The sequence below is a fragment of the Sorex araneus genome, chromosome 9 (genome assembly GCF_027595985.1).
Source record: "Sorex araneus isolate mSorAra2 chromosome 9, mSorAra2.pri, whole genome shotgun sequence".
In the NCBI taxonomy this organism is placed as follows: domain Eukaryota; kingdom Metazoa; phylum Chordata; class Mammalia; order Eulipotyphla; family Soricidae; genus Sorex; species Sorex araneus.
In genome coordinates this window covers 60,371,981-60,399,963 of record NC_073310.1, presented here as the reverse complement: position 1 = coordinate 60,399,963, position 27,983 = coordinate 60,371,981, and the positions used below count along the sequence as shown (strand labels likewise).

At 37.5% G+C, this 27,983-nt stretch overlaps 1 protein-coding gene across 1 annotated transcript in view; it reads left to right on the top strand.

Annotated features, from left to right (window-relative positions):
* The window catches only part of MALRD1 (MAM and LDL receptor class A domain containing 1), a 590,643-nt gene that overhangs the window by 335,404 nt on the left and 227,256 nt on the right, over nucleotides 1–27,983 (top strand). Inside the window, exon 29 of the mRNA XM_012931979.2 lies at nucleotides 16,862–17,045. Coding sequence (XP_012787433.2) covers nucleotides 16,862–17,045 — 184 coding nt within the window. The remainder of the gene's footprint in view (nucleotides 1–16,861; nucleotides 17,046–27,983) is intronic.

The following is a 27,983-nucleotide window of genomic DNA, read 5'->3' as shown; positions in this document are numbered from 1 at the left end:
TGAGGAAGCTTCTGTTCATTTCTTCTCCCCCTTTTTTGATGGGGTTGGAAGTCTTTTCTTATACAATTCTACTAGTGCCTTGTTTATCCTGGATATTAATCCCTTATTAGATGGGTCCTGTCACGCCCACAAGGTGGAACTAGCCTATCAGCTGCAGACACTTGGGCGAAAACAAGCAGCGAGAGGTATATAAGGAGGGAAGCTGCCTAGCTAGGGGTTCCCCTCTGGTTCCTCTTCCTTCGTCCGTCCTTTGTCCATCCTTCGTTCGTTCTCTTTTCCGTTTGCATGAGAAGGTTTCTTAATAAATCGCTTCAAGAAGAATCTCCGGGTTGCGTGTTATTTTACAGATGGGTATTTGGTAAATATTATTTCCCATTCTGTGGGCTCTCTCTGTACTTTGGTTTCTGTTTCTTTTGAAGTACAGAAGCTTCTTAGTTTTATGTAGTTCCATTCATTTATGTTTGTTTCCACCTGCTTGGTCAGTGGTGTTTCATCTTAAAGATGCTTTTAGCCCCAATGTCATGGAGGGTTCTGACTACATTTTCCTCTATGTACCTTATGGATTCATGTTTGATAGTGAGGCCCAATTTGATTTGACTTTTTTTTTGCTTTTTGGGTCACACCTGGCGATGCACAGGGGTTACTCCTGGCTCTGCACTCAGGAATTACTCCTGTTGGTGCTCAGGGGACCATATGGGATGCTGGGATTCGAACCCAAGTCGGCCGCATCAAAGCAAACACCCTACCCGCTGTGCTATCACTCCAGCCCTTGATTTGACTTAAAAAAATTTTTTTTTGCTTTTTGGGTCACACCTGGCGATGCACAGGGATTACTCCTGGCTTCACTCAGGAACCACTCCTGGCGGTGCTCAGGGGACCATATGGGATGCTGGGAATCGAACCTGAGTCAGCCTCGTGCAAGGCAAACGCCGTACCCACTGTGCTATTGCTCCAGCCCCTTGATTTGACTTTTTTAAAAAAAATTTAAATTTTATTGAATCACCATGAGATAGTTACAAGCTTTCATGTTTAGGTTACAATCTTACAATGATCAAACACCCATCCCTCCACCAGTGCACATTCCCCACCACCAATATGCCGGGTATACCTCCGCTTTACCACCCTCCCCCTGCCTCTAAGGCAGACAATATTCCTCATTCTCTCTCTCTACTTTTGGGCATTATAGCTTGCAACACAGACACTGAGAGGTCAGCATGATTGGTCCATTATCTACTTTCGGCTTTCATTTCCCATCCCAACTGGTTCCTCCAGCCATCATTTTCTTAGAGATCCCTTCTCTATTCCATCTGCCTTCTCCCCTCCACTCATGAAGCAGTCTTCCAGCTATGAGGCAATCCCCCTGGCCATTGTTTCTACCATCCTTGGGTGTTAGCCTCATGTGATGCTACCCCCCACTCCACAAATGAGTGCAGTCCCTCGATGTCTGTCCCTCTCCTTCTGACTCATTTCACTTAGCATGATACTCTCCATGTTTATCCATTTATAAGCAAATTTCACGACTTCATCTCTCCTAACAGCTGCATAGTATTCCATTGTGTAGATGTACCAAAGTTTCTTTAACTAGTCATCTGTTTTAGGGAACTCGGGTTGTTTCCATATTTTGGCTATTGTGAACAGTGCTGCAATGAACATATAGGTACAGATGTCATTTCTACTGTGCTTTTTTGCACCCTCGGGATATATTCCCAGAAGTGGTATTGCGGGGTCATATGGAAGCCCAATTTCTAGTTTTTGAAGGAATTTTCATATTGTTTTCAGAAAGGCTGGACCAGTGGCATTCCCACCAACAGTGAAGGAATGTCCCTTTTTCCCCACTTCCACACCAGCACTGGTTGCTTTTGTTCTCTTGAATGTGTGCCAGTCTCTGTGGTGTGAGATGATATCTTTTGTGCCTGACATTAGATGTCTGTGTTCATTTTTTTCCAGGTAGCTGTCCAGTTCTCCCAGCACGATTTGTTGAAGAGACTTTCCTTGTTCCACTTCACATTTCTTGCTCCTTTATCAAAGATTAAATGATCATATATTGGAGAGCCTGTGACAGAACATTCAACTCTTGTTTCTTTGGTTTGCGGATCTGTTTCTAGTTCAATACCATTCTGTTTTAATTACTACTGCTTTGTAGTACAGTTTGAAGTTGTGGAAGGTGTTGCCAGCCATCTTCTCTTTCCCAAGTATTGCTTTAGCTATTCGTGGGGGCTTATTGTTCAATATGAATTTCAGCAGTACTTTGTCTATTTCTTTGAAAAATGTCATAGGTATCCTGATAGGGACCGCATTAAATCTGTATAGTGCTTTGGGCAGTATTGCCATTTTGATAATGTTAGTCCTCCCTATCCATGAGCAGGAGATGCGTCTCCATTTCCTAGTGTTCTCTTATTTCTTGAAGTAGAGCCCAGCAAGCTACCAAGAGTATCTCTCCTCCACGGCAAAGCCTGGCAAGCAACCTGTGGTGTATTCCATATACCAAAAACAGTAACAACAAGTCTCAGAAAAAAAAAATGGAGACGTTACTGGTGCCCGCTCGAGCAAATCAATGAGCAATGGGGTGACAGTGACAGAGTTTTGTAATTTTCCTTATAATGGTCATTCACTTTTTTGGTTAAGCTGATTCTGAGATACTTGATTTTCTGAGGTACTATTGTGAACAGGATTGTTTTAATGTCTTTTTCTTCTCTTTCATTGATTGTATATAAAAAAGCCTTAGACTTTTGGTTGTTGATTTTGTAGCCTGCCACTGTACTATACAGAGCTATTGTTTCTAGGAGCTTTTTTGAAGTCTTTAGGGTTTTCTAAGTATAGCTGCATATCGTTTGCAAATAGCGGTAAATTGACCTCTTCCTTTCCTATCTGTATGCCCTTGTTATCTTTTTCTTGCCTAACTGCTATGGCGAGTACTATATTGAATAGGAGTGGCAAAAGTGGCCAACCTTGTCTTGTGCCTGATCTTAAAGGGAAGGCTTTTAGTTTTTTTCCATGGAGAATGATACTTGCCATGGGCTTGTGGTAGATGGATTTGACTATACTGAGGAAAGTTCCTTCAATGCCCATTTTGTGAGTTTTCATCATAAATGGGTGCTGGATCTTGTCAAATGCTTTCTCTGCATTTATTGATATGGTCATATGGTTTTTATATTTTCTTTTGTTAGGTGTGATGGATTATGTTGATCAATTTCCGAATGTTAAACCATCCTTGCTTCCCTGGAATGAATCCTACCTGGTCATGGCATATGATCTTTTTGATGAGTCATTGGATTCTATTTGCCTATATTTTATTGAGGATCTTTGCATCTGTGTTCATTGGGGTATTGGTCTGTAATTCTCTTTCCTTTGTGATATCTCTGTCTGATTTTGGTATCAGGGTGATATTTGCTTCATAGGAACTCTTTGGAAGTGTTTCTGATACTTCAATTTCCTGGAAAAGCTTAAAGAGGATTGGGAGTACGTCCTCTTTAAAGATTTGGAAGAATTTACTAGTGATTCCATCTGGGCTAGGACTTTTGTACTTGGGGAGACTTTTTATTACCATTTCAATTTCCTTGATAGTGATAGGTCTGTTTAGGCTTTCTAGGTCTACTGGGTTCAGCCTTAGGAGGTATAGGAATTCAGGAATTTATCCATTTCCTCCAGGTTTTCTTGTTTCCATTTCCAGCTTCTCAAAGGAATCCCTGAGGATCCCTTGATTTCGATAGTTTATGTTCTGATGTCCCCCTTTTCATTTCTTATTCGGTTTATTAGGGTTTCCTCTCTCCATTTCTTTGTGAGTCTTGCTAGAGGCTTATCAATTTTGTTTATTTTCTCAAAGAACCAGCTCTTGGTTTCATTGATCTTTCAGATTATTATTTGGGTTTCCATCTCATTAACATCTGCTCTGAGTTTTATTGTTTCCTTCCTCCGGTTTGGGTTGGGCTCCTTTTGTTGGTCATTCTCCAAGCTCTTAAGCTGTGAAACTAGGTTACTTGTGGGCTTGCTCTTTCTTCCTGAGGAATGCTTGTAGAACTATAAACTTTCGTCTTAACACAGCTTTTGCTGTATCCCATAAGTTTTGGTAACTCCATCCCTCTCGGAGAGCCCGGCAAGCTACTGAGAGTATCCCACCCACACGGCAGAGCCTGGCAGGCTACCTGTGGCATATTTGATATGTCAAAAACAGTAACAAGTCTCACAATGGAGACGTTACTGGTGCCCGCTTCAGCAAATCGATGAATAATGGGACGACAGTGCTACAGTGCTATACACACCTGAAAGCCGACCAAATATCAAGTTACTTGTAGTTATTTCCTAGGCTAGAATTATCTAGAGCTGTAAATACATCTGGCCTGTCAAGAAACTCTGACCAGCGTCAACCATTCTAGATTAGTGTCCCCACTTCCTGCAAATAAATGATCTCATGTTATAATTTACCTCTCATTGGGCAGAGTGCAGGGGAGAGAACCTGGGTGATGCAGTGCTGGAGATTAGGAGGTTCTGGGAATCTGTTTTTTCATGTTATCACTGTGTGCTCCAGATTGGGTTAAAATACCCCTGCTTCGTGTTTACCTGTCATCTAGTTGTTCCTTCTCTCTAAACTGACTATTCAACTACTCAAAAAGTCCATACCAGAAATTTTTATAACTCTGAATCATTTAATGACAAAATTCTAATTTCTGGCCATTCTACTCTATCAGGCATTACTAAGCTAAGCCTTCTTGCTTCTTTTCTACTTCACCTGAAGTATTCCCAATCCTCCTTGTTCTGCTGCATGGCTTTTCCTTTACATCTCTCCATTCCACCTCATGTTAAGAGATACCAAGTGTCCGCCAAAAATAGTTGTTGTTCTTCACTTCACAATCATATGAGACCCACACACTTCCCTTACCATAAGTAAAGAATCCAAAAGTTTTGAAAAGTTTTACTAAAATGTTAACATCAGAAATTGATACAAACTAATATGAAAATTTTCGTAAAGCTTTTCCCAGTAATACAGGTAGCATTTTTTACTACAGATATATTTGGCTATTTTATTATGGAATTGATACTGAAAACAATGGGTTGATACCTAACACATTATATATGTACCACAATAATATTCTAAAATTTGAAAAAATATAAATTAAAATATATCTTATATTAATTAAAAATCTGTGGATGACTATTGCTGTTTTTCATTTTATAGCTAGGAAAAATTAAGCCAAAGTTAAGAGTGATGTTACAGATTTTTCAGAGGCATGCTATATGAAAAACCAGGACATAAAGCATTTAATGTCTTCGGATAAATGTTATAGGCCCCAAATTTTACAGCTCTACCCTACAGAGTTTACTTTCCTGTGTTTAGCATTCTCTGATTTCCATTACTTTATTTGGTGCTACTGAGAAACCCATGTAATTACGTTGATCTATTCAACTATGAAATTGTTATAGTTATTTTCAACTAGATTCATCAACATAGCCTTGCAAGTCTCCCACTTATTCAAAGGCAATACCTTCAACATTTTCTCCAAATTTCACAACTTCTTGAAGGCATCAAATTTACCCTAGTTCATTGTATTTGCATTTATTTTTTCCCTCACTATTCCTCTTATATTAATTATCATTAATCCATGCTACCTATTATTTTTAGCTTTCTTCTAATAATTTGCTCTTCCTAAAACTGAATTGGTAAAGTTGTTCCAATTTGAACTTACTGGATTGAACTTACTGGGTAGTTCTCAGTGACTTCCCTTATAGGCTACAGGAGACATAAATCCTTAGTATGAAATTAAGATTGTTTTCTATATTGTGTCCTTTGTCCCTATGCGTAATGCTCACCCCTTCGAATCTTAACTCATTTTTGGGCATTCCAACCACATTAGATTATTCAGGGCTCTGAAATATTTAAATACATCTATATCTCAGTGACTTTAATCATATATTCTATTGCATTGGATATTCTCATTTGCTTTACACACTTGGTGATATTTTTCAAGATATCTTGAAAAATATCACCAAGTGTGTGATATTTTTATATCAAAAAATATAGTTTGATTTTCAAAGTCCAATTCAAGTGCCATTCTCTTTTTTTATTCTTTATTAGTGAATCACTGTAAGGTACAGTTATAGACTTACAAACTTTCGTGCTTGTATTTCAATCATACAGTGCTCCATTACCCATCCTTCCACCAGTGCCCATTCTCCGCCCTACCTCTGTGGCAGGGGATTCCCTTCTGTTCTCTCTCCTTTTGGGTGCTGTGGTTTGCAACAGAGGTATTGAGTGGCCATTGTGTTTGACCCATAGTCTACTTTCAGCGCCATTTTCTTTATTATGTCTGACTAGTGTGACACAGGTCCTTTCTCTCAGTGGAAACAGCCAAAATACTATACAATTTACAAATAATATAATTTAATTTAATGTATTTGTTCTCACACAGATACAGTAGTTATTATATCATTTTTTCCATATTTGTGACTCCCTTCTATCATAATTTATTTTTTCTTCTTGATCTCAACCAAGCTTAGTTATTTGCTCATAAAAGATATCTTGTATTAATTAATGTAAGTTAAAAATGCAACACTTATGTGGTTAATGTATATTCATTTTTCATTATTTTCCCTTACTTGCATTTGAGAATATTAAAATGTAGTTAGCACATGAAAACCTTTAAGTTTAAATAAAGCAACCTAAATTTTCACTGTGTTTTTACCATTGTAACATTTTACCAGCAAGTAGAAGGGAGACAAATTTAGACTTAATTTATGGACTGAGTAAGTAGAAGAATGAATAAAAATTAATTTTTCCCATTCGGAGGTTTTAATCTTTAATTAATAAACTATTGCTCATTTTCTCATTTAGTATAAATTAATAGCCAAACTTAGGTCTTTTGCTTTTGACAATTCCCAGCTGTTATTATGTCTTATCAACATGCTTTTTCTTTCATTAATATATTTTGAGAGCGAACATTTGGATATTTGACTGTTTTTTAAATAATACAATTTCCATTTTCATGAATCTCAGAAATTTATTTATGTCAGAAAATATGTAAATTCTCTTTCAAATACATAGTATATACTTTTCTGAGTAACAACCCCTTTGTACACTTTCTTTCTTCTTCACTGTTAGAAGTTATTAGCTTTGGGGGTATTTCATATTGAGAGTTACTTTTTATTTTATTTTATTATTATTTTTTAAAGATTTTTTCAGGACACATTAATTTTATTTATTTATTTATTTGCTTTTTGCGTCACATCTGGCGATGCTCAGGGGTTACTCCTGGCTCTACACTCAGGAATTACTCCTGGCAGTGTTTGGGGGACCATATGGGATGCCCAGGATCGAACCCCGGTCAGCCGTGTGCAAGGCAAACACTCCACCTGCTGTGCTATTGCTCAGGCCCCCGAGAGGTACTTCACTGAAAATTTTGTGTCTCTGCTTTGTTACAATGTATCCCAATGTCCCTTCCGGAAGATAAATTGATACAGTTCTCTTTCAAGGATTTTCACTTGAGATTTCCTGTTTATTTGAACATTTGTCCGTTCATACTTGTACACTTATTTTAGTTTTCATTAGCTGGATTATGTTTCATACTTTACTCATAATATTATATTTGGTTTGTACTGAATGGGCTATCCACACTCATGAACGGCAGTGTGCCAAGGGAAAGATACTGTCACTCACGACTGGCATTTTTCTCTAATCTTTGCTGCCTCCTCTTATTAGTCTTCCTTTCAGACATTTCTAAGGTCTTCTCATTGTTATTTTTCCCATTGTTCTTCTATGTTCAACAATATGAATGTTTTTCTCCTTCAAGAACCAAATGTAGTGTGAAAAACAGTAGAAGTCAGACATCAACCACTAAGAGGAAATTTACCTTGGCTGTCATAAATTGGGGATTTTAATTGGGTTACTGAGCCTTTTCTAGAAGAAAGCATACAGTAATAACCTTGCAGGAATCACTTTGAATGTAACTTTGTCCAAACAGTGAGTTCCATGACCTACTTTTATAATAGAAAATTCTTATTCTCTTTTAATCACCTAATATTTTTGAGCAATTAATTATATTACAGATCAGAAAAATGGTCTACATGAGTGCAGTACCTCAGTGTTTTGGACACATCCATTAATGAGTTTTGAAATCTTTATTATGATAAGTGGATATTTAATCCACTGAAATTGGGTTTTACCTGTATCACATCAAGAATCCAAAGTCCAGTCAAATTTTTTTTCAATTAATAATTTTTTTAATTTAGGCACTATGGTTTATTTTAAAAAAGTCTATCATAGAGTTTCAGCCATACCGTGTTGCACCACCAACCCCAGGCCCCGTGTCAGCAGATATCTCCAGGTTATCCTCCCACTGTCCGTAACCTGCCTTCTTAACAGACGATTTTTAACATTTAATTATTTGGGATCTTATGCTGCAGTGACCACTGTAGTTTGGATATATACCTATACCTCACTTCTACACCATTAATGTATCAGGCCCCTACCTCACATGACTCAGCTACAATTTTATATGGAAACTCTGAGTCAATTTTCAGCCAGTATTGCCAAGAATGTATCACTGTATCACTGTCTTCTCCTTGTTCATTGATTTACTCAAGCGAGCACTAGTAACGTCTCTATTCCACTCAGCCCTGAGATTTTAGCAGCCTCTCCTTACTCATCTTTCTCAATGATTGGGGGCTCTTTCAGGGTCAAGGGAATGAGACCTATCATTACGGTTTTTGGCATATCGAATATGCCACGTGTAGCTTGCCAGGCTCTGACGTGAGGGTGGGATACTCTCGGTATCTTGCCGGGTCTCAGAGAGGCATGTACATATCTTTTACTGTATTTGGGATATGAATACACCATGGGGAGCTTGCCAGGCTCTCCCGTGCAGGCAAGAGACTCTTGGTAGCTTGTCAGGTTCTCCAAGAGAGAGAACAAGGTTATTAGATGTTGTGTGGCCGCTCTGCGGTCGTGTACTTTCGAGACTATACCAGTCTTATAGTATCTGGATGTTGGCCATTGGTGGGATTACACGGCACTGGGGGCAGTTTGTGAGTGTGGCTGCCGAGCTACTGGAAAGCGGGGTTTGGATGGAGAAGGCTCAGTCCCGATCCAAGCAGGCTTGGAGATATCAGCCCTGGGCCCCTCACACCTGGGTTTCTCTGCTGGTCCCTTCATGCGTGAGGCTTGTCCAAACGTGTGGAGAGTGGCCTTGAGCGTGGCTGTGGCTGGGTTCTGGAGGTCTTCAACTGTCAAGGCTCTGCTTAGGGTGGGGAGAGAAAGGCAACTCGTTCCCTTCGAAGTGCCCAAGTGAAGACAGCCAGGTGCAGGAGGTAAGAGACTCTGCATCGCTCTTTTCTGGGAGCTTGGTTTTATAGTCTCTGGATGTTGGCCGTTGGTGGGATTACACGAGGCTGGGGGCTGTTTGTTAGTGTGGCTGCCAAGTGTGTACATAATCTTAACCCACTGACTTGAAATTAAGTGGGAATTATTTAATTAAACAAATGCTGATTTGACCCCTCATTCTGTGCTCTGTTTTGTAGGGGAGATCCAGAGGTGGACAATCTCTGGGTTTCACACACCCTAAGTGTGACAAGGTCTCTGAAAGAGAAGTATTTTGTGCTGTCAGAGGGGACGAACCTGTAGCTGAGAAGGTCAATGAAGATTTCCGTGAGGATATCATGATTCCAGGGACATGTTCATGAAGTTGTAAGGGAGAGGAAAGGGAACATTATACAGACAGGTGCTAAGAGGGAGAGTACACAGCCCACTGGAGCTTGGAGGGTAGTTCCAATAAGAAAAAGGGAAAAAGATCTGAAAGGAAAGAATGTGATTCAAAACGAAAATCAAGTAAATAGGGACCACATCAGATTTTATTTTTTGCCTCATTTTTTCTCTCCTGTTGTACTAAGTTGCATTCTTTTATCATTCCCTTTCTGTTTAAAGGTGTCTCTTTAATAGTTTCCTTAGTGTATATTTACTGGTGGCAACTTCTCTTGGCTATTCATCACAAAAATGTCTTAGGAAGTGTCATGGGGCATTGGGTATAATGTGTGTGAAGTCTAGAGTTTCTGCTCAATCTTTGCTGTTGGAGATGGTGTTTGAGCATGTTGGTAGCCTGTGGTATTTGACTGATATATAACATTTATTATCAAAATGTTTTCTTTATCATTAGACTTCTCCTATTCTGGACTTTTGGTTATAGAAAGTAGTCTGTGATTCTTGGATTTTCACATAGTCCTATTCTCATTCCATTGGGAATATATGATGCATAAAATTATGAGAAGTTTGTGATTCCTAGGTTCTTGAAAGGTTCAGCTAGTCTGCTTTCTCGCTACTTCGATTCCGAGTCCTCTTACAGTTATGTAATAACATATGGAATGTCAGGGAACCAAGAGATTGTACAGGGGTTAAGGTTTTGCTTTGTATGTATGGCTGATCCTTGGCTCCCTGTATGTTTCTCTGAGAACTTCCAGAAGTGATGCTGTCAAGAGTAAGGTAGAGAGGGAGAGGAGGGAGAGGAGAGGGATAAGAGAAAGGAGATAGAGTAAGAGCATCGAGTGAGAGAGAGAGAGAGAGAGAGAGAGAGAGAGAGAGAGAGAGAGAAGAAAACTGTCTGTCATAGAGACAGTCTGGGGGAAAGGTGTGGGAGAGAAACTGGGACATTAGTGGTAGGAAGTGATACTGGTGAAGGGACTGGTGATGGAACATTATATGACTGAAACCAATTCCTGAACACCTTCGTAGCTCACATATGTGATTCAATGAAAAAAAAAAAGTAGAGTTCCTGAGTATACATACAGGAATAAGCCTTAAGCATTGTTGGATGTGACCCACCCCTCCCCCAAGTAATATCCAGGGGGTTAGTTGTTCTTAGATGGAAGAATGCAGAAAAGTTCACTAGAATAAAGAAGAAGAAAATATAAAGAAAATTTCAGTTCCACAATGAAATTGATCACATCATATTCAATCCAAGGTTTTGCCTGACCGATGTCGCTGCTGTCCCAAAATTCCAAATGGGATCGAACCACTGTTTCCTTCGTTCAAAATTCTACTTCACAGAGTGAGGAGAAAGGTCTGAAAAATTTAAATCTAAGAAGGCAACTCCCAGAATGACCACGAACCAGCAGCTCTTTGGCACGATTGCAGCAACGTGGGAAGATACCGTCCTTGACAACATTGATGAGGAATACAATCAACTGGTTCAGCACCTCCATGTCTGTGCGAAGAATGCTGAGAGTGGGAAAGCCACAAACAGACGCCTGTCTTCGGAAACTCTCGAGCTCGTTCGTTAACATGGTTTGGCGCGAGCCTCAGGCAACCACAAGCTAACAGCTGAGCTCACAAAGCTGTGCAGGGATGCAATAAAGGAAGACCTCAAAGAGAAAAGAGCAGCAGTGTTGGCCAGTGCAGCAGAAGCCAGGAAAAGTATTCGCAAGGCTCGCCTGTCCTTCGCCAACTACAAGACCAAGATGACTGCCCTCCAACATCCCGATAGATCCATCACATCCTCCAGAAAGGCAATGGAGAGGATTATTCACGATTTCTACTCGGATCTCTTTGACAGCCATGTCCACCTGCCCATATACCAAATTCCGCAGGATGGATATGTCGTTCCCAATGTTCTCCCTTCTGAAATCCGACACACCATTTCGCTGGTAAAGACGCGAACAGCACCTGGTCCGGATAAGGTCAGACCCAAACACCTGAAGAATCTGCCGCCAGTACTCATCAGTACACTGGCCCGACTCTTCACACACTACCTGTTGAATGCAAGGTTCCATCCCAGTGGAAAACCAGTAGGACCGTTCTGTTGTACAAGAAGGGAGACATCCATGACATCCGCAACCATCGCCCAATCTGCCTGCTGTCTGTCGTCTACAAGCTGTTCACTCGTGTCATCCTGAATAGAATAGGCAGAACACTAGATGAAGGACAACCATGCGAGCAAGCTGGGTTCCGAAGGGGATTCAGCACGATAGACCATATCCACACAGTAACCAAACTCATTGAAGTTTCGAGAGAGTTCAAGATGCCGCTCTGTCTAACGTTCATCGACTTAAAGAAGGCCTTTGATTCTGTTGAGACTGAAGCAGTCATCAAAGCCCTAGTCAAACAGGGAGTTCAAACTCAGTATATTAAAATCCTCCGCAAGCTGTATTGTGGATTCACCACCAGGATCTCACCATTCTACAAAGAAGTGATCATTGATGTAAAGAGAGGGGTTCGGCAGGGTGATACCATTTCACCGAAACTCTTCAGTGCTGCCCTCGAGAACATCATGCGATGACTGGAATGGGAAGGAATGGGAATGAAGATAGATGGTTGGCAATTACACCACCTCCGCTTTGCTGATAACATCGTTCTCATAATGCCAAACATTAGTCAAGCGGCACAAATGCTGGCTGACTTCGACCACGAGTGTGGAAAGGTCAGATTGCAGCTGAATATCACCAAGACGATGCTCATGAAAAACGAACTAGTCCCTGAAGCTCCATTTGCTCTCAGTGGAATGAACATCTCTGAATGCAGCAGCTATGTGTACCTGGGGCGAGAAATCAACATGAGGAATGACTTGGCGCCAGAACTGCAGGAGGAAGAGAGCAGCGTGGAATGCCTTCAAGAGCATCGAAGAAGTGGTTAAGAGGACAAAGAACCAAAGAACCTCTGACTCTGGGCACATCTTTTTGATTTCACTGTTCTTCCTGCACTAACATATGCCTCAGAGACCTGGGCCCTACGTAAACAGGGTGAGAACTCTGTTAGGGTATCCCAAAGAGGAATCGAAAGAGCTATGCTAAGAGTATCACATCTCATTCAAGTGAGAGAAGGAATCTGGTGTTCTGACCTCCGTCGACGGTCAAGAATCAGGGATGCTGTCTCATTTGCCACGGCATCAAAAATCAGATGGGCCGGTCATGTAATGCGATTCAAAGGTGACCACTGGACTAGAGCTGTTACTGACTGGATTCCATGGGACGTCAGAAAACTGCATGGCCTCCCACCAACTAGATGGTCAGATTTTTTTCGTCAAATCCCTGAATGAATGGTTTGAGGCTCTTCGTGTTCCCGGAGCAAGCAGATATCATTGGGCTGCACTAGCAAGTGACAGGGACAAATGGCGACATTACTGGTGCCCACTCGAGCAAATAGAAGATCAACGGGACTACAAGTGATTCAAGTGGTGAAGTTGATGGAGAAATATAAATCAGAGCTTGATATGCAAAGTCTAGGACCAGATTCAAAATAGAGCCAAGTATCAGTCAGGAAGAATTATTGATCAATTGGTTTTGGAAAATTCACTAGGAATTTAAGGAAATTTTATATACTTACTACAAAAATATGAAACTGAGTTTTAAGTGACTAAACTTTTTTAGTCTATATCTTCAATTTGAAATGGCTCTATCTGAAAAGATTGTAAAAGCTAAAATGTTATGTAGTAAACATTAAAAGGTATTTCTGTATGATTCAAAATTAAAAATAGGCCGAAACAACATCTGCACATGTATGTTCATCGCAGCACTGTTTACAATAGCCAGAATCTGGAAAAAACCCGAATGCCCCAGAACGGATGACTGATTGAGGAAACTTTGGTACATCTATACAATGGAATACTATGCAGCTGTTAGAAAAAAGGAGGTCAAGAATTTTGTAGTTAAGTGGATGGGCATGAAAAGTTTCATGCTGAGTGAAATGAGTCAGAAAGAGAGAGACAGACATAGAAAGATTGCACTCATCTATGGTATATAGAATAACAGAGTGGGAGACTAACACCCAAGAACTGTAGAAATAAGTACCAGGAGGTTGACTCCATGGCTTCGAGGCTGGCCTCACGTTCCAGGGAAAGGTCAACTCAGAGAAGCGATCACCAACTACATTGTAGTCGAAGGCCATGTGGGAGAAGGGAGTTGCGGGCTGAATGAGGGCTAGAGACTGAGCACAGCGGCCACTCAACACCTTTATTGCAAACCACAACAGCTAATTAGAGAGAGAAAACAGAAGGGAATGCCTTGCCACAGTGGCAGGGTGGGGTGGGGGGGAGATGGGATTGGGGAGGGTGGGAGGGACACTGGGTTTACGGGTGGTGGAGAATGGGCACTGGTGAAGGGATGGGTTCCCGAACTTTGTATGAGGTAAGTATAAGCACAAAAGTGTATAAATCTGTAACTGTACCCTCACGGTGATTCTCTAATTAAAAATAAATAAATTAAAAAAAAATAAAAAAAAAATTTAAAAATAGGCATAAAGTATGAAGTCAGTCAAAGCAAATATGTAATCTATAAATAAAGAGATCAACCAGCGTACACTATGAGAGCTATGAGAAATTTTGGGAAAGATTAAGTTATAAAAAGAAAGTATTTCTTTAGTATCCTATGATTTAAACATTTTATTTAATGTTTATTTTGAAATATTATCATTGTGACTTTTTTCCTCTTTTTTAAATTAAAAGCTATATTGGTTTGACTATGTTGCCATAGAAATAGTATTTGTTTTTGTTTTTTTTTTTTGCTTTTTTGGGGTCACACCTGGCGATGCACAGGGGTCACTCCTGGCTCTGCACTCAGGAATTACCCCTGGTGGTGCTCAGGGGACCATATGGGATGCTGGGAATCGAACCCAGGTTGGCCGCCTGCAAGGCAAACGCCATACCAGCTGTACTATTGCTCCAGCCCCAGTGGTATTTGTTTTTGACATAAAAAAGTTACAAGCACATTAATCATCATCAAAGTGCCTAAGACCCTTCATTGCTGCCCTTATGTCATTTCAAGTTCATTTTCTATTTATTACTCCCCCCATCGTCTTCTCCCCTAATTACTTTTTATTTTATTGCCTTGATATTCACATAAAGTAGTAAAATCATGCAACATCAGTAGTAGAATCATGAATTGAAGTAAAAATTATTTTCTCCCTTAATTGAATAGAAATAAAATAATAATTTTAAGTAAATAAAATAATTATGTAAACCTATATGTTTGAGTGTGTGTAATCAAAATTTAGAGAGTGATATGTAACCACATTTTCCTTTGACTGTTTAGTCCCTGGTATCTAACATAGTATGAGGTGAGCTTTGAACCCAAGTAGTGTCAGGTTAAATGAATGAGAGGATAAATGTTAGTAAACACATCAGTTTCCATTGAAAATTTGTATGGATACTTTTGGTTATTTTAGAGAGAAGATTATAACTGTTGTATCCCAAGAGCGTAGCAAATATATTAATTAAGATGATGCTCTACAAAAATCTTGCAATAATTAGGAGGATACATATTGACTGTCAAAACGTTTACTTATTTTATTTCTTATCATATAAATGGCATACAAGTATCTTTTTTTAATAGGAAAGGGCAGTTATAAGAACTAAACAATAATAATCTTGATTACAGTGTCCACATAAGCTTCTTTGATTTTCTTTGTTGAAAAATCAGAAATTTGGCATAGTTAATGAGTGATCCTAGGAGCAATCGGAGTTGCTTAGGAAAAGAAATACTGTTATTTATGTTTGTAAATTAATACAGAATTTTATCAATCTCATACCTGGTACATTTCAAAGTGTCAGACAAACTACCTCTACTTTAATCTTTAAATAATTACTGCCTTGAATCCAAGCAACTTAGACACCACTGAGAAAGACTAACCTTGAAAAAGAGTTCTCTAAGTTCTCAGAAAGATGTGAAATTCCATTAATTAGGTGTGAATTTCTATCTCCTTTAATGCAAAAATACCAAGTGTGTCTGATTTTACTTTTGTTGTTGTCTTAAAAGGGATCTTGAAAGATCTATCCATAGGTGATTAACTCCTTTTGCAAAATTAATTTTAGAGTACCTGATATGTAGTTCCAGCTTCTCTGTAATTTCACACGGAAAGAACCACTTGATTGTCCCTATGTCTCTCTCAACACAAGAGTTGCCAGCCAAGTTTATTAGCATAATTTCCTTAAGAGTATGAAAATAAGATTATTGCATTTTCAGGGAACTTCATCAAATAGTTCTCTTTACCTTTCTGTAGCCTACGTATTAAAAAGTGTTAAACAGGAGTTTTAAAGTTGTATGCTATGATACTGTTGAAACATTTCGTTTGATTTTCTGGATATTCTTTGCTAAATACTCCCGTTCTCTGTTTTGATACTGATCTTTTGAGAAGATATTCAACCTGTAAATTCAGCAGGAGAATACATACTGGACTCTAAAAATATTCATTATTTTAGACTAAAAACAAATATAATGCTATGCATGCATTTGCATTTCTGTGTATATATGTATAATGTGCTCTTTATTTGCTCTATATCCATCATCATAGTTTCCTGAAATTCCTAATTATCAAGAGCAACTAAGCCTAGAACAACAAAATGCAAATTATACATTATTTATTTAGGCCTTACCTTTATGCTCAGTTGGTTTCTTATTGTCAGTTTCATGACAGTACTCATTTTTATTTGCTCCTTTATTTAGCTATGTCCTTGAACTTAATGTATATTAGAATGTTGAATGATTATAGACATTTAGAGGAGGCATTTGCATAACTCATTTACAAAATTATTTTCCTTCTACAATGGAATAAATTTGGAATGTAAACATAATTAATGATCATATAGTAATAATTTTGTGAGAATAAACACTCAATGTAATTCAGTCATGTATCCATCGAATTTCTTTTCCACCATGCTCAGTTCTCTTCACACTTCCTCTACCATATCCACCAAAGTAAGGGAATTTTCCGAAAAGCCTTCATTTCAACCCTGTTATATTTCCATATATGTTACTTAGATTATTTGTAAGTATGCATATTGGTTTCATTGTTACTTATATCAGTTTTCACTCACTAATTCTTTCTGTTCAAAATGACTTTATTTTCTTATTTCATGTGAAATTCTTTCCCTAATACAAACTTTTTATCCTTCAGACCAAGAAAGGACTATCTAAAGTATGGCAAGAAAGTGAGCAAGATTCTCACAATCACTGGCAAAAGGCAGTTGTGCTGCTGGGAAAGTTGAGGAATTTTGAAGTCATAATTCAAGGGATCAGAACTAGAGACCTCGGGGGAGGAGCTGCAATTGATGACATTGAATTCAAAGACTGCATGACTGGTAAGTTTCTAGAAAGCATTTCCATTTAGAAGCACATTTATTATCTTATTATTTTATCTGTGTTTAACATTTGTAAAATATTCATAAAATCTTTTGTGCGTGCAAAAACCAAGTGAAAAAGGCAACTTCTTAACTATTCGGATAAGCATGTAAGTTGGTAAAATAGCTCTGTACTTAAGTTGCAACTCCCCCTCCCTTTATACCATCTCATTTCCAATGTGCAGAACCATTCTCTCAATTTATTTTTTCAATTTAAACCAAATAGAAATATACAACATAGATAGGGATAGACATCTGACAGTTAATGGCTATTTGAAAAATAGATTCAACCAGGTATAATTCAAGCCAAATTTGAGTTGAGAACTATGTTTAGGCAATTTGAAATGCTGCTCTAGCAAGTGAAGAGTAACATACTATCATTTATCATACTTTTAAATGTAAAATACTTCTACACTAGATTTTTCTTTAGAAAGACAGGAAATGTCAAAAATGATTATAAATCATTGTACAACTTCACAGTTGGCAAAGTTCTTTCTGACTTCCAAAATACCAAAGTGATACATGTTGCCAACAGAAGCTGTGTCTTCCATGGTTTCTAAATGCATTGACTTGTTGGTAATTCCCTAGACTGCAGAGCTAAAAACGAATGCTGTTTAATTTTTTGTTACTCTTGTATTAAAATATCACTTTACGGAGAGAGCTAAAAATTGTGACTGGTGTTTTGAGATAAGATAGCTTCTGTTCTTTTTATGATCAGTACTGTTTGAAGGAGTCTGCTGATTAATTATCCTTTAAAGTTTACCACCCCATCCAGCCGAGGCTTCTACGGAAGGAGAGTTACCCAGTAACCTCTGTGTTACACGAACTCAGCCTCGGTTAGTCTCCAGATAATCTTGGTCAGGGTTTCTTTCCCTTGTCTATGTGAAGAATTTTCCTTAGAGATGTTTTGGGAGAAAAAAGCCTAGAAAATATTAGAAGATATGGTCTGACCACTTCAAAGTACTTTAGAAATAAGCCTTCCCTCCCTCCCTCCCTCCCTCCCTCCCTCCCTCCCTCCCTCCCTCCCTCCCTCCCTCCCTTCCTTCCTTCCTTCCTTCCTTCCTTCCTTCCTTCCTTCCTTCCTTCCTTCCTTCCTTCCTTCCTTCCTTCCTTCCTTCCTTCCTTTCATTTTTATTGAATCACCATGAGATAGAGTGTTGCAAAGCTGTTGATGATTAGATTTCAGTCATACAATACTCCAACATCCATCCCTCCAACCAGTGTAATTTCCTAGCACCAGTGTCCCCAATTTCTCTCCCACCCATCCAAACCACCTCCCAACCCCATCTCCCTCTATGGCAGGCACCTTTATTCTCTTTCTCTTTCTCTCATTTTAGGTGTTACAGTTTGCAACACAGATGCTGAAAGGTTATCATGTATAACCTTTTACCTATTTTCAACACTCAGTTCTTGTCCAAGGTGATCATTTCCAACTAATGTTGTGTTAGTGGTCCCTCCTCTATTTTAACTACCGTCCACCCTCCACACCCTTGTGGTAATTTTCAATCATTGAGTTCTTCTGGATCATTTTTCCTGGTTTTGGATATTATTTTCATACTTTTTTATATCCCACAAATAAATCCAGTCATTCTTTATTTGTCCCTCTCCTTCTGACTCATTTTACTCAGAATGATACTCTCCAAATACATCCATTTATAGGCAAATTTCATGACCTTATTTTTCCTGTGTGGTATTCCATTGTGTAGATGTACCATAGTTTCTTTATTCATTCATCTGTTCTCAGGCACTCAGGTTGACTCCAGATTCTGGCTATTGTCAATAGCACTACAATGTATATAGAAGGGCAGATGGTGTTTCTAGTGTGCTTTTTGAGATTTTGCTTCTTCATCTCACTTCTAATAACTTTCATAGTTACCTGTTAAACTTCTATTACTTTATTGCTCAATCTGTAAATGTTTCTGACAACTGAAATGGAAAAAAATTCTTCAAAACATTTTTACTAGTTATGGAAAGGAAGAAACTGTCCTTGAAAAAGAAAGATTCCTTATCCCTGAAGTAAAATGGAATAAGTATTTTAAGGGTTGATTCAGGCAGATGAAAACAGTTAATCCAACTTTCATATAGTCAGTTCATGACTCTTTTCATTATTTATTTTTAATAAGTGTTTTTAATATGTCTAACTCAGTCAAGTGTTTAACTTATTGAATGATATTTTAATGTTCTCTGATTATACAATTTTTAATACTGTAGTTCTTTCTATGTCATAATAAAATGGCAATACATGATTAGTTATAGTTGAATATTGTTAATTGTATATCAGTTACTCTTGAGAAAATGGTAACCATTGGCATTTAATACCTAATCTTCCACTAACAATGAGAATTTTCTAGTAATGCTTTCATTAAGATAAAAAGCTAGGAATGAGCATTATGAGAAGGTTTAAAATGATAAGTTTATAATTTTTTAAATGATTTTGTTCTCTTCGATCTAAATTATCTTTCTACAGAACATCAGTTCTGTGAAATATAAGTAACAAAAGCTTGAATGTAAGCTATCCAACATTATTTTCTACTGTCTTCTTCTTTTTTTTTTTTTTTTTTGCTTTTCGGGTCACACCCAGCGATGCTCAGGGGTTACTCCTGGCTCTGCATTCAGGAATTACCTCTCATGGTTCTTGGGACCATATGGAATGCCAGAGATCGAACCCAGGTTGGCCACATGCAAGACAAATGCCCTACCTGCTGTGCTATTGCTCCGGCCCCTGGTGTGTCTTTTTTAACTAAGAGAATGATATTTGAGAAAATATCTAAAAATCAGAGAGGTACTATAAAAAAAAGATATTCAGAAAAAATCATTCTTGAATCAGAAACAATCTAGACATAACATCAGGGACTTTGTTATTAATTAACTTGGGCAGATTTCTCTATTTTATTGTATGTTGATTTCCTTTCCCATAAGAAGGGTCTGGTCTAATAATACTTTCATCAGATATATGTGTGATTATTAAATATACTAACATATGTAAAAATGCTTATAATACTCTTGGTACATAGTGAAACTTTCACCATACATTTTATTATTATAGTTATTCATTATTAGTAACCACGCCATATTCCTTGGTCATGCTTTAAAACCATTAGAATGCCAGTTTCAAATCATAGGCAGATAGTTTGCCATACAACCGATTAAAGAATTTCTGTTGTATCCCATTTAAGAGGGAGATATGAAAAGAATAACCTAATGTTTGCATCCCTGTTATATCCTTCTAATTAGAAAAGACCACCTAGTATATGATACCATTTATATGAAATGTCCAGGACAACAGATGTGTAGAGTTTAAAAGTAGATTGGTGGTTACTTAGGGCTGAAAGAATGGGGATAGGTAGTGACTTCAGGTGAAGATGAGACTTAGTTATAGATGATGAAAATATTCTACATTTTATGATAGTTCTTGCATTACATCATAAATACAAAAATAATTAAATTGCAATCTTTATGGCCAATATTATGGTATGGAAATAGTAAGTTATAAATAAATAATTTGAGTAGGTTGTGATGGTGATGGAAACAGTCTAGCTTCTAGATTTTTCCACATTAAAACTGTCACAGCAGGCTTTTATCCCTGACTGGAGAAGCCCAGATTTTCTTTTGAACAAGTATCTTTCTTATTCTCTCCCGTCATACTTCTCTAACTAAATATCTTTCAATTAAAGTGATATTGTTTCACTAAAAAATAAAACTAGACAGCTAGAGCACACTGCAGCCAATAATTCATGCAACATGTGGAGAATACAGTTTAGTTAAACTATGTGCTTTCAAAACCCAGTCTACAAAAATAATGAGGACACAACCCTGTCACATGACTAGTGTGATATTTATGTTGCTGAGTAAGATCATGAGAAGGTTATGAAAGCATCCATTAGTTGTGCCACACAAAACAGTTTGCTACTGGCAGGTTAAGCCTAGCGAGCTTGAGTGGGTCCACAGTCTACAGGGTAGAACGTTCTCAATTTTGTGAATGCTCACAGTGGTTCCGCCAAGATTCATCTTCAGGACAGCATCTGGTGTTCATAAACAGAACAGAAACTGAACAACAAAATAAAATCACTACTGAAAGTGGAATCAAAATTGAGTAGGTTAGGGAGATATGAGGAAAGAGAATGCCTATATCAGCATGAGTTGAGTTGATTGAACCAGACAATATGAAAAGGAAACTATTCTTCTTGCATTGATTTATATAGAATCTAATGACACATAACCAGTTTTAGGGTTTTGACACTACTCAAATAATCATTGGTCATGTCATCTCAGTACAGGCTTATTTATGTCTTTCAGAAAGTAAAAGATCTTAGTAGATCAACCCTGGTTTTTTCCCATGATCTTGTCAATGTTGGAATCTACACAGATTTTTACTTGAGGAATAATGACAATAAAGTTTAAAGTTAATTTGGAAGAAACTTGTCGAAGGAAACATGACTACTATGTGTGTATCTATTCATGTATTATATATGTACTGGTCATTTACGATATATTAGAATCAGAAAGCTACTTGAGATTATATTTATTTTTTATACAAAATCTTACAGTTCTATATATTCCAACTTTTAGATAATTATTACCTGGCTAACATAAACATATATACATGTGTGTGTATGTACGTGTGTGGTGTGTGTGTGTGTGTGTCCCCTTTTAAATTTCTTTCTTTGCATTCTAAATACATAGTGGTACCATATTCAATTTACTGTCAATTTATAATATTTTATAGACAAAAATTAGGCATATTGTTGGATATGACCAGGGGTACATAAAGAAACACATATCCCTTATACAAAAACAATAAATAAAGTAGCTTATTTATAGAAAAATAGTAACACATACATTTGCTATCCCCAGTTTAATTAAAATTGATTTTAAAATGGTTTTATAAAAACCATAGAAAATTTTTACAGAAACCATAGAAAGTCATAAAATGCAAAAACTCTCCTACACACAAAATCAAGAAATAGAAAGATATCTCATAGAAGAGAAATTTTCCATTATTATAATTCAAAAATTTCCCATTTTAAATGTGAATTATTACTCATTTAATATTCAAAATATTATTTATTAAGTACAATCATTCAGCTAGCATTTATTGAATTTACTATTAGTACCAAATAGCATTTATGACAGTGGTTAGAAGCCCAGTTTCACAACAAGACATTTGTGTGAAAATTGTTGTTCACCAACCTGATCTCTGTTTTTAATTTTAGGCAAGCTACATAAATTTCATTTTTATTATTATAACTCATCTATAAATAGTAATAATCTTCTTCCATGTTAAAGAGCTCTTACGAGATTTAAGCTGTTTACTTCGGACAAAATGAGTAGAAAATGCATGGGATATGGCAAATACTGAAATATCTAAGTTCATTTATAAATTCTAAATGAACAACAAATACTAAGGCACACTTTTTTGTATCAGGCTCTAAGATGTGATGATGCTGTTCCGTTCCTCCATTTTTATATACTCAACAAACTGAATCAGTTGTGTATGATGCAGAGCGCCCTGTGCAAAGAACTGTGCATATCTCCTTCTAGCAGAGCTGCATTGTGTGTGTGTGACAGTGTTTGGCTTTACTGATTTTCCATTTCCCAATTCAATACCCCTCTCTTGACTTTTGACATTCCCTCATCTTGACTGTGACTTGCCCCTGCCCCCCACACCCACCCAATTATTCTCATCCCAAGCTCAATGTATTATAGTTCTAAGATTTCTCTGTGAACTCTCCCCAAGATACAGGTAAACCTGGGATCTCAGGGTGGACTTGCACCAATATAAGATATTGCCTTTTTCACTGAAAACTCTAGATCATGTGATTACTAGATTAGTCCATTTTAGGTCAAAGAAATGGTAGAAATAATTTTAGGAATGGAAAATGTTTCCAGAAGTCAAAAAACCTTCTAGGTGGACAACAGTGCAGTATCTACCATAATTAAATTCAAATGGAAGAAAACACATCATATTCCCCAAATAAAATGGGAATGAAGTAATACCAAAGGAATAAAAGAAGCAGCACTTTGTAATTTGAAATGTCTGGTATATTGTCTATTTTCATAGAAACTGAAAATACTTTAATTTTTATTATTAACTGTTTTCACACTTTTCATTCTCTTCTTAAAAATTGTGTATATAATTCCTCAGTGTCCTTTAAGCAATAACTGATCTGGAGTGGAAAATAGTGGCTGGATGATAATGACTATCTCTAGTAGCTTACACTGTGGATTCACAATGAACTTGGGAGATGGCAAAACAGTGAGTGCTCTCCAGAAAATTCACAAATGCAGAAATATATAATCAGAAATCTGTATTGCTTAACTTAAAACTTAACTTTTTCACTCAGTTTAGGTAAAAAGCTTTATTTCTGGTCAACCGAGTATTCTAAAGATTGCATTTAGATTTCTTACAATGTTTAAAAAGTGGGTATTACAAGAAAAAAGAAAGATAATAATAAAAAATTGTAATTAAGCATCTTGCCTAATGGAAAAACTATAATTTATTTATTTTAATAAGTCACTTGATAATATATAGCAGTGTCTAATATAATGGAGGACAAATTATAAATAAAAGGTGTAAATAAAAAGATATAAGAAGGTATAAATAAAATGGCTAAACAATGAATAGATGCACAGATTTATAGAAACTATTTGAATATTGTTCTCTGTGTAAAATTTTAGAACAAAACCATTTCTATGTTTTTGAGTTTATCCTGATTGTAGACATGGATATTAGACAAGGAAATATTTAATATTCTATCACATGTCAATGGGCTATTAATGATATATTTTTATTTTGCACTATACAGTTTAAAAAGTATGCTCTTCGTCCTTAAATATTAACAAAACTACATTTAAGACATACAAGTTATAGGCATATTTAAAATCAGTAGATGTGAAAAATTAAGAAATTTACATCTAGGGACTAGAGCAATAGCACAGCGGGTAGGGCATTTGCCTTGCACACAGCCAACCCGGGTTTGATTCCCAGCATCCCATATGGTTCCCTGAGCACTGCCAGGAGTAATTCCTGAGTGCATGAGCCAGGAGTAACCCCTGTGCATGGCCAGGTGTGAAAAAAAAAAAGAAATTTACATCTAGTTGGGTAAGGCAGAAGACAGGCTTCAATATTATTTATAGGTATGTAGACACTCACATGTTAAACTAGATCCAGAAACCAACTTTCTTCTCTGCTATGTATGGTCGGATATTTCCAGAAGCATACATGAGTTTTGAAAAACTTCATATTTGAATGAGCACCAAGAAGAATAGTTATGGAAAAACCGGTAGAAGCAAGACTTCTAAATATAGGTGAATGAGTAATATAGCAATAATAGAAACAAAAGCATGCATAATAAAGTACTATTTGTGCAGTTGAAGTATTTAAAATTTTTATAAAGGAAATTTTCAACAACCGTATCAGTTTACTAGAAAAGAGAATAGAGTGGGAAGCAAGGAGTCTTGTTGAAAGAATGGTATTTAAAAACTTCAAGGAAAAACAAAACTATGTCTGATCTAAAAATTCCATTTCTAGTCATTCACCCAAAGCAAAAGAAAATACTAACTGAGAAAGATCCCCCCATGTTCATTGCAGCATTGTCTGCAGAGTCCAAACATGACCACAACCTAAGTGTTCATCCATGGATGAATGAACAGACAAAATGTAGGATATAAATACAATGGAATGTCATTTGATCTAAAAACAAAGGACATTTTTCCATTTGTAACATCAGGGATATTCCTGGAGGACATTTTGCTGTGTAATTAAGTCTCACAAAGACAAATACAGAACTATCTCATGTGGAATCTAAGAAACAAAAATGAAACACACATACACACACACATACACACAGAGCTTCTAGATACAGAGAAAGCAATGAGGAGCAGCAGAGATAAATACAGTAAGGCATTTGCTTTGCAGGGGCTGGAGCAATAGTACAGCGGGTAGGGCATTTTCCTTGCACGAGGTCGAGTTCAATTCCCAGCACCCCATATGGTCCTCTGAGTACCGCCAGGGATGATTCCTGAGTGTAGAGCCACCCCTGTGCACTGCCAGGTATGACCCAAAAAGCAAAAAAAAAAAAAAAAAGGTACTTGCTTTGCATGCAGCCGACCCAGTTCAATCACCCTCACTGAGATACCTGCAGGGAGCGATCCATGAACACAGATCCAGTAAACCCTGAGCTCTGCCAGGTGTGGCCCCCAAACACAAAAAAATCCCATAAATAAACAAGAGAAAATAAGAACACATTGATGTTTGCAAAAGACAAGGGATGTGATGAGGCAAAATGCATGAATATGGTTAAAGGTGCAGAATCCTGGCCCTGTCTCTACTGTTTTGGGGTGTCAGTCTCATATTAATTTATTTTATATTCCACAAATGAGTTCAGTCATTCTATGTCTGTCCCTATCTTTCTGACTCATTTCACTTAGCATGATACTCTCCATGACCATCCTCTTATAAGTAAATTATAAGTAAATTTCATGGCTTCATCTTTCCAGGGTTGGCAGCCTGCCTCATGAGCTGGAGGAGAAGGCAGCTGGAATAGAGATGGGATAACTGAGTTGATGATGATGGTTGGAGGGATATTTTGGGTTGGGAGATTTGTGCTGAAAGTAGATAAAGTACCAAATGTGATAGCCTCTCAGTATCTGTATTTCAAACCATAATGTCCAAAAGTAGAGAAAGTATGGAGAAAGCTGTCTGCCATAGAGGCAGGGGGAGGGGTGGGATTAGGGTTGGGTGGGATACTGGAGACATTGGTAGTGGAAAACGTGCACTGGTGGAGGGATGGGTGTTCAATCATTATATGACTGAAACTCAAACTTGAAAGCTTTGTAACTGTATCTCATGGTGATTCAATAATAAAAGAAGGTGCAAAATTCTAATTATCAAAGAAATAAGTCTTGGCAATGTCATATACCATGTGATGACTATACTTAATAATAGTGTGTTGTATGTGGAAAGTCACAAAGATAAAATCTTTATGTTCTTATTACAAGAAAGAAATCATTGTACCTGTATAGTGATGGATATTAACGAGGCTCATTGAGATCATTTTATAATAAATTTAATTATATTGTACACATGAAAGTAATATGTGTCAGTTATATCTCAAAAAGAAAGTTAAGGCAGTTGAATTACAGGCACAAAGAAAAAGTGCCCCTCAAAATAGGAAAAGTTCAATAAATAAGCACTCTCAAAAGAGCTAAGCAGGAAAGACAGCAAAGGATGAAGGTGAAGCTCTCATGAATGATCCCGCCTTCCTCTGTGGCTCTCTGGGTCAGATTCAGGATACTTCCTTTTCATCTGCTATGTCTTGATGCCCAAGACACTATGCAGTGAAGGTCAGTGAAGGTTCAATAGTTCCGTGTTACATTGATCCAGTTCCCCAATTGCACATAAACGCCATTATTTTATAGATACTCACAATCAATATGTGAACATCAAAGTACAAAAGAAACCATTGGTGGTTGCTAAGGTCAAAGGACACCCAACAGAGGATTTCCTTGAAGGAAAAAGTAAGGGTATTCAATACAGAATATGTTCTGCAGGAATTGATACAAGTAAGCCACAGACTGTCTGGCAAGTCCCCTCAGAAGACAGGGGGAAACAAAAAGTTTTAAATGAGGATTGAAAAGTCAGGAAAGAGCTTTCGGAAGGAGACTAAGTTTGTCTTGAATGTCTTTGCACTGGTTTCATTTTCACTTTGTATTATCATTCTCATGACATTTTCCCAGACCCTCTCCAAGTTAGTTATTTCTACTTTAATTTAAAAATATGAAGGAGGTATAGTAAAGACACAAAGATTCTCTTGACGTGAAGATAGGCAACAGAGTCTAACTTCCAGGTAGTTCTATGGGCCTTGAGGAGAGGGAGCTTGAACTGCCTCCTCGGTGCCTCTTCTTGTCAGTCATCTCTCTCCAGACAACCACCTTTCTCTCCCTTAGCCCAGGCAGGAAAGATCCCTCCAGCACAAGAGTTAAGAGTCATCACACATTTTTTTCAGATAACATGTTAATTATATAGTAAAACTTTCTAGTGTTGGACTTTAGCTGACTTTTCTTGAATGAATTGATATCTTCAGACCAGTTAACTATAGTTGGCTGGTAGAGACATGCCTAAACATGTCTGTTGCAGGCGACTTATGTGAAGGGGGAAGGGAGAGGTGAGAGCCTTGGAAGGGGCTTCCTCCACTTCTTTCTTCACTCCCCTGCCTGTTTGATGGACATCTTTGCTTGTCTCTGTAGTATTAGTTTTTTAAACCTCATCTTCTACCAGTGTTCATTTTCCTCTTATGTTTAGGTAAAGTAATTTATCTCTTTCTTAAAAATCCTCACCAATATTGCTTTGTATGTTTTATTTTGTTTGGGGGCCATACCCAGCAGTACTCAGTTCTTACGCCTGGCTCTGCATTCCAAGATCACTCCTAGTAGGGCTCCAGAGACCATATGTGGTGCTAGGAATCTAATCCTAATTGATCAGATGCAAGGCAAACACCCTACCCTTTGTTCTATTACTCCAGGCCCCAACATTACTTTTTCACAATGATATTCTTTCCTAATATAGTGGATAAAATATTGAACTTACTATTTACAACTGTGATTACAAGTGGTGTTAAATATTTTTAAGTATGCTTATTAATTGATCATTCACAGTCCTTCATCTAAGAATTTTTCATTTATTATCTTCCCAAACATTTCTATGAAGCTATTTGCTTGCTTTACATGGCATTTTCCCATGGGTCTTAGTACTTTTAACAGAAGTACTTTCATTCCGTTGATTGAATCTCACTGAATGCAATCAATGCTATCATTTATAGGTTTGAATTTGTCCTTAAGAAACACCCTGAAATTAAATATTCTTCAGGTTTCTGTTTTTCATCTGTATGTTTAGTGATT